Genomic DNA, 15452 nt, shown 5'->3' with positions numbered 1-15452 from the left:
CGTTTTCCACCCCAGGTTTTTAGGTTATTTTTAGCTGACCTCCGCGCCTTTATCTACCAATTCAAGTCTTTTTCCCCAAAAGGTGGGTAACATCATATTGACTGCCTGCTATATGCAGACGATTTGGTATTACTGGATTGTACTCCAATTGGTCTGCAGAGGAAATGAGATGCTTTAGCAACTTATAGTAAGCAGAACCAGCTTTGCATCATCCTGGAAAAGACCAACATTTTGCTTTTTGGGAAAAAAGTAAAGAATTTCATTTGGCACTTAGATACACAGGAGGTGGAGCAAGGTGACCAATATAAATATTTTGGTCTGACCTTTAGGAGGAACCTGAACTGGGACACGCATCAGGATGATATTAAGCAGAAGCCCCTATTGCAAGCCTGTTGTCTATTAAGATTTAATAGTTTTGGGGGGCTTTCTCATACCCCACTACTAAAGGCTTATAAAGGGAAGATTCCCCTGTTGGGTCTGTATGGGGGAAAGGTCTTTTCCCTTGATCCGACATATAAATGGGATAGATTAGAAGGGGCAGTGCTTAGAAGGCTTTTATCTCTCCCCCAGGGCACCATGTTACAAGCCGTATGGAGAGGGTGCAAGTCGGTTTCCTGGAACCTGATGGCCTTTATTCGGGCCCTAAGATATTTTAATACACTCTCTGATGATGATGATGATGATGATGAAGGGTCCAAAGTTTCCAAATTGTGTTGGGAAGAGACTCTAGGTTGTGAAAGAAGGTGGGCTAAAGATGTAAGAACCAGATTAATTGCCCTTGGGAACCTCCATACAAACAGTAGGACAATTCCATCTGGTACCCCCTTCCCAGGCAAGCCGGTATTAAGAGTCTGTTGCTTTGGTGTCCGAATCCAACTACTTATCTTACCTGAGCAAGAAACAATCTATCAGCTTTTAACTTTCTGCTTTGGGTCAGGGAATGCCTTTCCCTATTTGTTACAGTTACCAGATCCAGGGTTAAGAAATGAAATATTAAGGGTCAGGGTGGGATATAATCCAATTTACTCATCCTTCCCAAACCGGGCCTGGGTCCAGGACAATAGTGGTCTCTGTCCCTGCCCCTTGAATGTAAAATGTTCCTTGCTGCATATACTAATGGGCTGTGTTTTTATTCCGCAAATAGAATTAAGTTTTTAAGACCTATGTTTTTTAAACATGGAACTCTCCATAGGGGGAAAGCTGTGGAGTTATCAGAAATGCGCTATTTAGATGTGGCAGTTGGAATTGCTCGTTTTGTTATAGTCAGTTAAATAGAGTTTTATGATGAATTATAATGTGAGGAGTTGTTGGGTAGTAGGACGGGACCTTTTTATTGATTTTAATTGTTAATTGTGCTTTTTAGAATGTTTTATTTACAATCGTCTAAATAAACATTTTCTACCTATCTACCTACCTTCCTGAGCAGCTCACAGGCAGAAATCGGAAAAACTGTAGTCTCTTAGGAGGCCTAAGGTTATCAGGGTGTTCTTTTTGTGAAAGATCCAGTCATTAGGTGTAAGTAAATGTTGTTCTCACCCTGTGAAGAGGAACTTTAAACCGTGTATGAAGAGAAACGTGAAATATAACATTCTTTCCAATGATGCATGAGATTGATAGCTACACCCTAGGTTGATCATCTGTGATGCCTGCAGGGCAATCTGGCTCTAAACACCCCTTGGACTCTGGTTAGCAATTACAGGGACCATAAGGATAATCTAGTCATTACTTTGTCTAACCATTTCTTTCTATTTAGTTGTGATAACAAAAGCTCTACTGCCTTCACATTTATTTTTATTGCTTGTATAATGACCTGGAGGTGTTGAGCAAGAAACTATGTGGTAATTTGAAATTAATGATTAAAATACAATTACGAAATAAATATTTATCATTTTTTGAGGTTGAGATTTAGGGTTTAGGTTAGGGTTATCGAAGTTTGTGTAAGTATCATTGTTTTTAAAAATCTATTCAAGTTCATTCAAATAGTCAAAATAAATAATAAACGTTGGCAGTTGATGAGGTTCGGATTAGCATGCTGGCTATGCTGTAAAGGAAGCACATTTTACAACAGTTGGTTTGAATGTAGTTTGATGTATTTAGGAACGTTGTGAATTGGCCATTAGAGTTAAGGTAAGTGTTCATTATTTAATTAACTTACACTGGTTTAACATACGTAAAAATATTTTTGGCAAAGGACAGTGTAGAGATTAGACTTGAGGAAAAGAGAATGAACTTTAATTTTAAATAAAGTGTATATAATTACATTCTAATTCTATTTGTATTTAAATCAAACATTGCAGTGAGGTTTTGAATACAGTAAGATACATTATTTAATCAAAAATGATTTAATACTAAAATGAATGACTGAATATTTATTATTGGCAAAAGATACAGTTAGGCGTTAGAGATGCTGTAAACGTAAAATGAGGAGATAGTTTAATGTAATGGAAATTTTAATATTCATGACAGATTAAATAAAATGGTCAATGCAGATTAATGGTAGGACTGGAGAGATAGGGGTATGTATTCCTTTAGGGTGACTTTTTTGTAAACTCTTCTCCTGCTCGAGACTGGTGACAGAGTGACAATAAGCTTCTATTTCTCCCTCTCAACTGCAGAAGTTAAGACGTGGTAATAAGCGAGAAACCTACTGCACTAGACTCAGAAGCCAGTCTTACTATACGGTCCTTTTCTTGTAATCAAGCCTGGATGGTGGGCTAATGCATTATTTCTAATTTGACTATTGGGGAGTCTCTCTTCTTTGACTGTTTTTATGAGTTCTTTTGTGTGATGGTCTGGAATCCGATTTAGTTTTACTATAAACTTTTTTCCTTAATCAAGTTTGCTGATACAGGCTATCTGTTAGTAGCCTAGACTCCAGTCTCAATAAAAGTGCTAATGCATTCTGTTTATTTGGTGAGAATGGTAAGTTGAGTTGTAGCCAGTCTGTGCACTTGAGAAGTCCTATAATGGGAATACTCCCTGCTTTATTCTCTTACTAGTGGTGGGGCCACAGTGGGATACTCCGTCACAACTACTCCCTGATCAACTGTAGTTTATTACAAAGGGAATGACTGTTTCATATTATGACATTTTATTTCTTTTTTGTTCAGCTACACATCTTTTCAGGCCTCGTTGACACTTTGAAGAGCTGGTTGCCATTTCCGTTGGATAGAAGGAAAGATTACACCTTACACCAGTTGGTAAGTATACAAACCACACCTTTGCTGTCTTGTACATGGGCTAGTTTGTAGGTGCTTGTTTATGCAGACATTCTTCCTGCACTCCTGAGCCGGAGCAAGTTCAGTACAGTGATTAAGTAACTCCTGTATGAACCAGAACGACCAGCAAAAACAAATAAAATTTCTTCGAACAGGTGTGTGGTCCTTACTAACGAAGAGCCAATATTTCACCAGTTTCTGAAATAGTAAAAGGTGTGGATATTTATTCCCGCAACTTAACTGAAAATTTTGAGGCATTGCAGATTTTTGAATCATGTAGAATGTAGGGGTGTTCCACTTATAGAGTGTATCTCATACTGGAGTTTTAAGCATGGCTCTAACATTGTAGGCCTTTGTACTCATCTCGGGAATGCATGTAGTGTATTTTACCAAACTACGAAGGGGTGTCCCTTTGGCAGTGCGTAGTGGGGGTAACGGGGAAGCTTGAATTGTATCATGTGGTGGAAGCTTGTACAGTGGCTACTGCTGCACCTCATGCGAGGGCCGGGGAGTACCACTGTACTGGCTGCCTGAACTGAAAATGTTATTTTAATCTTAATCTTGGGGGGGGGCATTGGATGTGCGTTTGTGGCCCCCGCAACAACGCAGATCGAGAGGGGTAGGTTCCTGGCACCTGTTTTTCAGGAAAACTCATGACGTTAACTTTTGTAATGATCTTTGCTCTGCCTAACTATTGATGAGGCGTGACTTGAACCCGAATTGGGTTGGTCCCATGATTTGTATTATTAAGGTACCTCATTGAAAGGTCATTAGAGTGATCGGTTAATTTTCCATAACCAACCACCTGTGTAGACAGTGCATCAAGATAGGTCCTGAAGAATTGCCGAGTGATTTACACACATAGGGCAAGAAACATGTTGACCATGACTACGCACATATAGACACCTCCGACCATTATAATCGGTGGTATCCCTATTCTGGTTTTAATTGAGACGAGTGGGCTCGCAGATAAAATTTCATTTTGGAGCACAACCGAGCCTCATTTTATTTGTCCTCACATCACCTCATATCTACACCACTAGGCCCCTCACACGCACCTCACCTATACGGCTTGGGAAACAGATCTTCGACAAAGAGCCCCTCATAGGGTGCCCGTCAGGCATTGCAGTGCCAGCCTGACGAGGAGCAAGTCCTATGATGAAGCATGACACCCAAATGGGTGTGTGAGGGCCCCACTTCCCAAATTGGGAGACACCCACACTCCACTACTGAGTAATGGTGTTGACCAACCTAGCCTCCTTCTTCTTTCCTCACCCTACAGGAACTGCATACTTCTTCGGTGCTACAGTGGGCCCACTGTGGCCCACCCAAAGGCACCTGTGGCCCATCCAGATGAAAATTCCTGGAGCCGGGCCTGGACAGGAGTATGGTTTAGTGTGCAGAGTCCAGAGACGCATAGTTTGGAGTAAAGGAAGGCAAGTCAAGCGTTCATCCAGGTGTGACAGAGTAGGGGTGCAGTGTAGGACAGTACCGGACTGAGGAGCATAGTTTAGATCGGTAGAAATCAGAAATATTACATGCATAGCTCAAGGCTACAAATGTGAGTATAAGATTCCAGACATGCAGCAAACTGCAGAGATGCGGGGCCTGAACAAGGCCAAACCGAGAATTCACCCTTATTATCTCTGCTCATATCCTTTCCGACCCAATCCTTTGTTTACACTCCTCCTGCACATGACCCATTGGCCTGTATCCCGCTCACACTTCTCATGAGAAGTGACAAAACTCCTCCTAAACAAGACTTTTGTTAGGAAAAGTGCAGAGCTTTGTGTGTAAGGATATTGCTCAGGGAAACCCCTAAGGGACCAGTTGCCAGTGTTCTGCTTTCTTGGGTGTTAAAGCTACGTGACTGCCTTAAAGCATCAGTGTGGCTTTTCCTTGTTGGAGACACTAATTAGGCCTATTGGAACAGTTTTCATTTCAGGTTTTCTCTGTGAAAGAGAGACCTGATAGAGACTACTAGCTGCAGATTCCTTAACGTAGAATTATCCCCAGGCGTGAGACAGGACCCGGAAACTTTCTTGCCCAGCATCTCTGCACGCCGGGGGGAAGAGGGGAGTGGGGGCGGATCTACCATGCGACTCCGCCCGACGTCCTCCGTGGGCGTGACATCAGCGAGGTCACATAAGCCCCACCCCAGCGCGCTGACGTCAGTTTTCTTCTTTTCCGCGTGCAACGCGGATCCGGATCGTGTTCCTGGCCTGTTTCATACCCTCTTTTGAGCGTTTTTTCTTGGGAACAGTGTGTGAATGCCTTCGGGCTTCAAGACGTGCTCGTCTTGCGCGCGCCAGATGTCGGCGACGGATCCTCACCCCATCTGCATGTGGTGCTTGGGGGAGCACCACGACTCCACAGACAGTGAGGCGTGTCAGCAAATGAAGCCGAAGTCCCGGCGGGAGCGCCGGATGAAGCGCCTTTCGGCACGCATGTCCAGGTCCGCATCGTCGCCGCGTCCGTCCCCTGCGGACGGCTTCAAGAACCGCCGCCTCCGTATCCGGCATCGTCCTTCCCCCAGGCCGCAATGGTGTCGCTCACCTGTTGGTAAGTGTTGCAGTTTGTCCCAGAGGCCCGGCCCCCGGCCTGTTGGGGGCGTGGGTTCTCCGTGGGTGGTGCGGCCCCATGCGTTGCCACCCTATCCGCCGTTTCCCGGCGCGGGGCGACCAGAGCCCAGATGGAGGCCTATGCGGTGGCCTTGAAGGCCTCGTTGGCTCTTCCTTCTTCTCCTTCTCTTCCTGGGACATCTGCGGATCCCATGCTGCGTGCGGGGACTACTGCGGCGTCGCCGGCGGCTCTGGTGCCGGATGTGGTGCCGTCGGGGTGCGGCCCTTCGGGGTTCCCTCCTTTGGACCACGGCGCCTCTGCCTCGCCGCAAACCCCCGCGGGGGTCCCTGTGGTGTCGTGGCTTTTTCCCCGGCGTCTTCTAAGGATGGCTCTTCGCCAGTCGCCACGCCTGCAGTCTGTGCCGGAGGCGCCTCAGGTTCCCCATTCCTCTGTCCACCTTCCCCCCCCTTTCCGGGCTTGGCTTTTCCTTCCTCCGATTGGGCTGGGGGACGGCCGCCTTAGCTTGAAGCCGTCGCCCACAGAGGAACTGCTTTCCCCGCCGCGGGGCCCTCCGGAGGCGAGTGCTGCCTTCGCTTAGGCTGTTTCCACGGCGGCGGGAATCTTGCGCATGGGCGATCCAGCTGCCCATTTCCCCACAGATCATCTTCTGGAGGTCCTCCATCAGGGTTCTGGTGGTCGGGAGCTGCTTCTTCCCTTCGAGGCTTCACTCCACACTTCTCTTTTGGGGGCGGCCCGCCATGGCGTACCCGGTGCCCCAGCAACTTCTGCACCGCCACCGTCCTGCGCCACATTATCCTGTCGGTCTTTCCCTCCACCCCTCTACCAGGGGCCCTCTTTTACAGACTGCCTTTCCCTCCCTGCCATCAGTGTTGTCTTCCCCGTCACGGGAGGCCCGCTGGTTAGATTCTTGGGGGCGCAATATCTTCGCCTCCATCAGTGCGGCTTTGCGGGCCCTTAACATTCTTTGTGTATTGGCTAGGGCCACTTCTTGCTTGTGCGACTCGGCGGAGTCCCTTATGTCTGCCGCTTCTCAGGAGGGTGCCTGTGTTGATCTGAGGCACCATGTGTTAGATGGCTGGGAGCAGGCGACATTTATTCTTCGCTCTGCTCTGGACATTTTGGAGGTGCTAGGTCGTACCATGGCTTCTTCGGTGGCCCTTCGTCGACTTGCCTGGCTACGGGCTAGTGTGTTCCCGGAGAACGTTAGGGAACGGCTGGTGGACCTTCACTTTGATGGCACTCTTTTGTTCCACGCCCCTGCGGATTCTGCCATTCTGCGGTTTCTTGCGGGGCTTCGTCCTCCTCCTCCCCCTCAGTGACCTGTAAGTCGTTCTGTGAGGTGTTCTTCCGTTGTTTTCCTGGGGCATCGTAGCGTCTAGCCCCGGTTGTGTGTTCTGTGTGATTGATGTGCCTTCAGGTCCTTAGGTTATGACTTTGGTGCTGTTGGCTGCTGGTCCAACCCCTTTTTAGGTCTCGCCTGACCCAGCGCATGCGCTGGTCTGGGGAGACTTATTGAGAGGGCTCCAAAAAGTGCAACCAGGCCTGCCTAGAACTACAGTGCATGTGCGCGGGCGCGCGCGCCACGCTTTACCGCGAATACTTTCGGTTTCGCGGCCGCATGGCCGCTTTGATGTTTGATCGTGATCGCGATCACTTTCGCGGCCGCATGGCCGCTTTTGCATAGCCAATAGGTCTCGCTTTTGGGACCTTATAAGTATTTATTTTATGCAACTGTTGCATGGCTTAACACTTATAAGCTCCCAAAGGCGAGACCTATTGGCTATGCCAAAGCTTGTTTGACTTGTGGTTTTGGCTGTTGGTAAGCTGTGTAGGTCCTGAGATGAGGTCTTCTGTGTATTCTTTATTGGCTGATTGGCAAGCCGTCTGCGGTTTTCTCCTCAGGTCTTTCTGTTTGTCCTCTGGTGTGGAAACTTTTTCCTAAGAAGGTTCCCATGTTCTGGGACGTAACCTGCCCTATGTGGGGTAATGGTAGCTATTATATAGCTTTATCATGTGCTGGGTCGTCCTTTGGGCTTCTGCTCTCCGTGGCGTCACGGTATGTCTCAGGTGCGATCTTTTTGCTGATGGTTTTGGAGTGGCTTGCGTTGTGCCCCGGTCCGTCCTTCTCATGGATCGCTGTGTCGCTAGCCTAGTCCGGCCTGCTGTCTGCGGCATTGCATTGTAGAGGTTTTGCACTTCTGTCAGCCTTGGTCCCCTGTCTGGTGTTCCGGGGGGGACTGGTTTCCCTGGTTTTTGTGTTCTGGTGGACGGCGTGGTCCGTCCCCGTCTTTCTTTCTTTCTGCCTGGTTCCGCTTTCTTTCGTGGGTCAGTGTGTGTCGGCCCCTCCCTTGGGGCGTGTCCTGGCCCTTCTTGGCCCTTCCTGGCCTCTGTCTGCGGCTGGCATCTAGCTTGTCCTGGGTGCACCGTTCCGTGGTGTTGTCTGTTGCAGGTCTGTTGTTCTACTACACCGCTGTGGCCTTTGCTCTATTCTCTGGTGCCTTTCTTCTCGGTCGGCACTTTTGGAGGTGCATCCCTCCTGCCTTGTCCGCTGCGTGCGGCTGGAGTGTGTACAGCTCTTTCTGTCACTGTGTATGTGTTTCTTCAGGTGGGCCCTGCCTCCGGTTCTACCTCTTCTCCCTTGGGGTTGAGGTGGTCCTTGTGTTCCTTGAGGTTTTTGGGCGCTGTCTGCCCCTACGGGGTGTTGGGCAGTTCTCCCTTGGTTGGGCTTAGGTTTTCCTGGCCTTTCCCTTCTTGTCCCTGTGACGTGTCTCTGGCTGGAGCCCTGTGTCTCTCCTGGTGGGGAGGCTCTCTCGCAGGCCCTCCTCTCTTCTGGGTATGGCTCTGGTATCTATTCTACGTTAAGGAATCTGCGGCTAGTAGTCTCTATCATATGTACAAGTTACTTACCTTCGGTAACGATGTATCTGGTAGAGACGATTCTAGCCACAGATTCCTTCACGACCCGCCCTTCCTCCCTGTTCTGCGAGGACCCTCTGCCTGGGTTTCTGCCGTCGCCTTCCTCTGGGTGACTTGTGTTCTGTGGGTGTCCTCTTCGTTTTCTTCTGGTCAGGCATCCCTCCAGCTGGTTCCTCTCCAGCGTGAGGGCCTACTTTTGCTCTTTCCCTCTGTTACAGTTTCTGATCCCCAACCGGTCTTCTTTGTTAGGGGTTCTTTTACCTGTCCTTTGACTTCCTACTCCTTTCAGTGGTTATGGCCCTCCTTGGCACTGTAGTCTGCGGATGGATTACCTGTCCTTTGACCTCCTACTCCTTTCAGGAGTTATGGCCATTCTTGGCAGTGTAGTCTGGGGATGGATTGCTGTTGCTCCTCTGTTCCGGGCTTGTGGCCCTTCCCCTTGTGTTTGAGGTTGCAGTCTCTCTCTCTCTCGTTCTGTCATGGTGCTTTCACATGCTTTTGCTTCCATGAGGGCTCTTGCTTTGGCGTGTACGGTGGTTCCACGGAGTGGTGCTTTGCGCTTTTCTTGCTATGGCTTCGCTGCTATGGTGCTTTACTGCCATCTGGTGCTTTCGCCTTGGCTTGCACAGTTGTTCCTCCGAGTAGTGCTCTGCTATTTTCCTGCTCTAGCCTTCTGTTGTCGCCTTCTGGTGCCTTGGTGCCACCTGGTGATGTTTCTCATCTTTTTGTTTCTCTCTATTTTGTTTCTCTGGGTTTTTTGCACATTGTTCCCATGCTCTCTTCAGTTTTGTGTGATGGCTCCGTGTTGTGGCACAGAAAAGTTCTCCGAAGCAAACTGACGTCAGCGTGCTGGGGTAGGGCTTATGTGACCTCGCTGACGTCACGTCCGCGGAGGACGTCGGGGCGGAGTCGTGTGGTATCTTCCCCCCCCCCCCCTCCCGGCACGCAGAGATGCTGGGCAAGAAATTTTTCCTTGTCCAGTCTCACACCTGGGGATAATTCTACATTAAGGAATCTGCGGCTAGAATCGTCTCTACCAGATACATCGTTACCGAAGGTAAGTAACTTGTACTTTTAGCAAACAGTGCCACACTCTGTGCAGGATTTAAAATTTCCAGCCAGTTATTAATCTGTAGAGTTACATTTTATTAAAAGACAAACATTGGAAAGACGGTGTTACTTCAGATGAGCATTCCATTTTTATAACTGCAGAAAGAGCTCATTCCCGTTGTAAGGGCGTTCTGTGATTACACACGCTGGAGAGATGAGCATTCTTTAAGGATATTCACGATGGTACCTTATTTGTTGTTCTAGATAAATAACTTTTTATCTGATTTGTATTTTAGATTAAAGTTTGCTCAGTGAGCTTGATGTCAGTGCTTATATAGGTGCTAATTCTTGCAGATTTCAGTACATTATGTCCTGTGTAACTGATGGAAACATTAAATCATCATACAGGGGTGTGAAGCAGTACTAATCTCTTTTATAATATGGTTTATATGGCACACATCGATTTAGTGTTGTCTACATAGCGCTATTAAAATGGCGTGTTTACTATTATCCAAATAGCATCTGTTTGGGTTAGAACTTATAAAGATCGAAACTTACATGTGCTTTACCCAGCATTTAAGCCTGTGCCTTGCTGAATGCACATAGATCTCTGCAAAAGATGTATTAACCCATAGTGCTCCATTACTACTTTATAGTTGCAATTTTAATTAGTTTGAGGTGCACAGCACTACCCTTTGAAGATACTCCTTGATAGCTCGACATTATAGCTCTTTGCTGTGTTTGTCCACAAAAGTAGCTAAAGTAGTAAGCTGAACTTAAAAAATCTAGTGTTTTCTCAAACAAGCATTTGCAAAGCTAATAGGTCTCGCCTTTGGGACCTAATGGCTTTGCTGTTTCTTTAACACGATGCTGAACAGCATCGGTAAAAAGTAACGCTTTCAATCGATGCTGTTAAGCATTGGCAGAAAATTAAGCTTTGGGAAACCCAGTATGTCTCGCCTATGTGAGCTATTGGCCTTGGCAATTATTTTTAGCCAAACTGTACAACAGTGCGGCAGCTGTGCGGCATGGATAAAAATAAAAAGGGTACGACATGACCAGCGCAAATGCACTTCTTTTCAATAACAAAAAGACAGACATTGGACTAGGGGATGCGGCAACACCGAGGAAGGGAGGGCGGGCAGAAGAGAAGGACGCAGTTGGAGGAAGAGGACGCGCTAAAGACAATAGAAAGCATACAGACAACGGAGGGCGTGCAAGAAATACTGGGGGGGGGGCAATGGGGAGTGGGCAGTAGGGGCTGGGAAAGCAAGATGACAACGGAGGGTGGGCAGTAGGGACAGTGGCAACACGCGGACAACAGAGTGTGGGTGAGAGAGGAGGGGGCAACAAGATGACAGCGGAGGCTGGCCGAGAGCGGAAGCAAGATAACCATGGAGGATGGACGGGAGGAGCTGGGGAAGCAAGCTGACAACAGAGGGTGGGCGCCAGGGTCTTGAGCTGCCTGGTAGGTTTGACCCAAAAAGGGTAAACGTGACTGGGCCGCTAATGCTGTGTAAATTTTAAAATTGTTTACAAACCTGGTGTAAGGCCCTTGGTATTTCAGGGTCCCAGACTGTGGAGTAACCTAAAGCCGAGCCTGAGGGCAAACCTAAACCACCCTCACTGGAGACTAGAGAAAAGAAGTGTTCAGAATGCCTTTGTGTAAGAGTTAGCAACTAAGGAATATCAGATCTGGGTCATTAAGACCACAAGCTTCTCCTCAGACTGCTCTGTACAACCAAGTGATTTGAAGTATCCACAAAGTAATGCATGGTGCTTTACAAACGTATAGATCAATGGGTCAATATAGAAAAAGATGCTGTACCACACTGAGTTAATGAGGAATCAGAAAAGGGTTACGTTTGTTAGCAAAGCAAAGGTTTACTCCACAGGTATAGGTATTCTATACAGTTTCCTCCCAGTGATGTGCCGATGACTACAAAACCAGTGACATCCCAAAAAAGCATTGGCAAAGCCCTTAACGCACACTTTTTTTCTTTTTTTAAACATGCAACGGCAAAGCCAGTAGGTCTGGCATTTTTGTTAGCAGAAGTGTTTGGTAATAGTTGGGTGATCTTGTGTGCATGTTCCCTGCAGTCCTTTAAAGAAAATATCAACATAATACAACTTTTGGGCGTTAATAATATGGAAGCCGGGAACAGGGGGTCTTCGTTGAGCAGACTGCGTTTAGAGAGCTAAGCCGCACCCTCAAAGAAGCGTGCTATAAAAAAAAGTCAGAAGATGACGTTTTTGTTGTGTGTGTGTGTGAAATTTGAAAGGTCTAACCAGCAAAATATCCTGTTGGAGATACTTCTGACAATGGAAAGTATTTTCGGTACATCTTTAATAAAGCCTATGTGCGTACAGGTCCTGAATTTGTGAACAAAATTAGCTGTGAATCCACAACATATTTTCATAACCCTAAAGTAAAAAAAAAGAAATGTGCAATGTTGAGAAGTTCACAGCTTTAGCATATTGTAGAAACAAACAGAACACACTTACTAAACAAAAAAGCCATAAACCAAGAACTAAAATGTCATGATGTCAGTAAGTAAAATGCAGCAAAGTACACAAACTGTCACTGAATTAAAAGTTCTATTCCTATTTCTTCTGAATTTTTTCTTGAGCCAATCGCCAAAACAGAGTGGGAACACAAATGGCACAATGTAGCTTTCCACTAAATGCTCTGGCCTTGATGGAGAGCACCAAACAATGACAAACCGTGAAAAACCCATGAAACGAATGACTGAAATGGGCTTACCAAAAGCCTACTCCCTCTTTTATTATTCTTATAAGTAAATTTTTAAAGTCTGAGGTATCCTAGACAATTAGAGCTGTTTATCTCGAGACCTAAAAATAAATTGGAACAAGGGGAAGCTTTCATTAGGAAAATAATGGAATAGCTGGAGAATAGGGAATTTGTTCTGTAGGACTATCAGAAGATTAGTTGACCTGGTAGTTGATACCCACTGCCAGTGTCTTTATTTTAGTAATAACAAAACTTTTAATATTCACTGTTCCGCTTTTGTATAATCAACTTTTCTTTCGTAGCATTGTCACATTAGGGGAAGAAGGAGGGTGAAAACTGTGCATTTTGCCGCTCGCTCCATAGTACGCCTCACCTTTTTTCTTTTCCTCCACCGCACTCTTTCCTGATGTAAGGATGTGGGATTTCGCCTAGACTCCCTGTGTACCATCCTGCGACAGGAAGTTCTGCTGCAGGAGGATGTGGAGTTGATCGAGCTTCTCGACCCCGGTATCCTGTCTGCGGGACAGCCAGAGCAACCGGAAACTAGACGACACCTCCCCAAGCTGCGCTCCCTAGCAACTCCTAATATTTGGTAATTTACAACTAGCAGACTTGCGCGTCCTGTCCTGTGCAACACTGTTGCTGCATTGTGATTCCCTAAAAGACTGTTTTTGCCACAAAGGTAGTCAGAAATCTCATAGAGCTTCTTGTCGGATGTGAGTTGCTCCTTGTCTTTCAGATGTGCTCTTATTAGTGGATATGTAAGACTACAAGTATCTAAGTGCAATGAAAATAGCGGACCTGAATGATCTACTCATTCCTTTCATGACCAGATATTAGATTGCTGGATACCATTTTGTAAATGTGCTAAGCTTGGGCTTCAGTGTGAAAGAAAAAGTCTGGATCTACTTTGGCTGATACCACTCAAGAATACAGTGCTTTTTCGATTTGAGCGATGCCAAATTCATATCTAATTTCTGCAGCTAAGTGCATGTGTCCAAGAAGAAGGGAGAGTGTTGTGAACTTGGATATAAACCTTGCTGCTTCATGCTTCATCCTTTCCACTAAAGGTTATCGAGAAACATTGTAGCTTGCATCGCTAACATCAGGGTGCTGTCTCACATCCAATATGATATCAAATGCTTTATGTTACAAAACAATTGAGCTATTTTCCACTTTTTAAAGTCTAGTAGGAAATTCAATTCATTAGTTATATAGCCATAAGCTGTTTTGTTTACTCCTTTTTGATGGGAGAAGTTTAACTAGCAGGACCTGCCCCCATGAAAGCATAATTTCTCTTCATTGCTTTCCTGCCTATCCATTAATTCCTGTTTTCCATGCTTTTTTTACATCAACATATACTCTGTATTTTGTATTTCCGCCGGCATGGGCTCACAAACACTTTACACCTTTGGTTCCCCTCAAACTAGTCATCCGATCATAGATGATCTGTCAGACGCTGATGTGAGCTTGGGGTATTTTCATTGACCTGGAGTAGCCAGTGTTTGTTGGCTGTACAGAGCAACAAGGCCATTGTTGTTCTACTTAACTTCTTTAACGAAAGCAATTATTTGGAAATCTGCATGTTTTTTTAGTGAAGATTTGCCTGTGCTAAAGTAGCAATAATTTAGGTCATATTGAGTCACCAAACAGTTCTTTATACTTTCTCCTTGGGCTGGAGTGGTTTGGCGTAGTCAGATAGCACATTTTAAAGACTCCCTTGCATCAAAGGGTCAATTAATGGTGAATAATGTCACAGTAGATAGATAAATTAGTTGTTTATTTTGTGTGGACTGGAGTGTTTAAATAAATCTGGAGTAATACATTTTTGGATCTTGTAAGGTGGTTTTGTGTGTTCTTTGTAGAATGGATTGGTGCTGACATCACTGAGACAAGGCCAGTCGCCTCTACTTCAATATGAAATTGTTTACTATGAAAATCTGGTATTGTGATGGTGGCGCATGGGGATGGTGGGTGTCGGACACACTCTCATCCACCCCCCAGACCCCCCCACACACAGGGCATGAGGAAATCAGGGGGAAAGGGTATAATACAGGGATCACGGCCTGCAGCTTGTTTAGAAGGAGGAAGGGACAGCCACAGAGCTCTCCATATGTAAAGCTCAGGAAGGATATAGTAGGGCTTACCATGAGGATCTCAATGTGTAGATGTGGTGGATTGGTGGAAGTGAGTCCATCATTTAGGTCTACATCTGTGAAAGGCCAAGAGAGACAATCACATGCATCTCATTTGTGGAACCTAGCCAGGAAGAGTGCAGCCACAGAGCTCTGCAACTAAAGGAGACCGGAAATAGTGTAGAGACCAGTGGGAAACCATTTGGGTCTACATTTGAAAGAAAGCAGACTGAGGAGGGGCTTCTAAGGTGGTCTGTCTGATGAGTCCTCATGAAGTAGAAAGAAGGGAGCAGCCACTGGAATCTCAATCCGTACAGAACCTATTAACGTAGAAAGGAAGGGCAGCCACAGAGGAAGTGATCCCAAGAAGGTGTGGTCGGAGTGGAGCCAACGCTTCTACCTCTCCTTCAACCTACTTGCAAGTGTAGCCTAAAGAGGGTGCTAGGCAGGAATTTCAAGGTGGATCTGAACCTAAACTGCACTAATCCTAGACCTCTACCTTGACTGAAAACCTAGGCAGTCCCTCAACCAAATTGTGAATGAATTGGTTGCGTTACTGGGAAACAATGATTCAAGGGGCCCATGCTAAACACCTCAACCAGTGGTAATGAACTGCTAGGTGTTCATCTAAGGTGGACCCAGTGGGAGAACCTCAACCAAAGTGCACTCATTCATACATCAATACCAAGAAATAATGAATGGTTGCTCATATATTTATTAAAAGTAGTGACATCTGTTGGCATTCACTCAAGTGAAGATATTGATCTAAGTTCATGTAAAGGTTACCCCCTGTCAGAG

General features: G+C 46.1%; 1 protein-coding gene across 5 annotated transcripts in view; it reads left to right on the top strand.

Annotated features, from left to right (window-relative positions):
- VEZT (vezatin, adherens junctions transmembrane protein) overlaps positions 1-15452 on the top strand; it is a 222349-nt gene that overhangs the window by 103643 nt on the left and 103254 nt on the right. For all 5 annotated transcript variants that reach the window (XM_085653385.1, XM_085653384.1, XM_085653383.1 and 2 more), the window contains exons 3-4: positions 3111-3200; positions 12933-13111. In XM_085653385.1, the coding sequence (XP_085509511.1) occupies positions 3111-3200; positions 12933-13111 (269 nt within the window). The remainder of the gene's footprint in view (positions 1-3110; positions 3201-12932; positions 13112-15452) is intronic.

The sequence above is a fragment of the Triturus cristatus genome, chromosome 4_1 (genome assembly GCF_964204655.1).
Source record: "Triturus cristatus chromosome 4_1, aTriCri1.1, whole genome shotgun sequence".
NCBI classification, from domain to species: Eukaryota; Metazoa; Chordata; class Amphibia; order Caudata; family Salamandridae; genus Triturus; species Triturus cristatus.
This window is presented reverse-complemented; position numbering and strand designations above follow the sequence as displayed.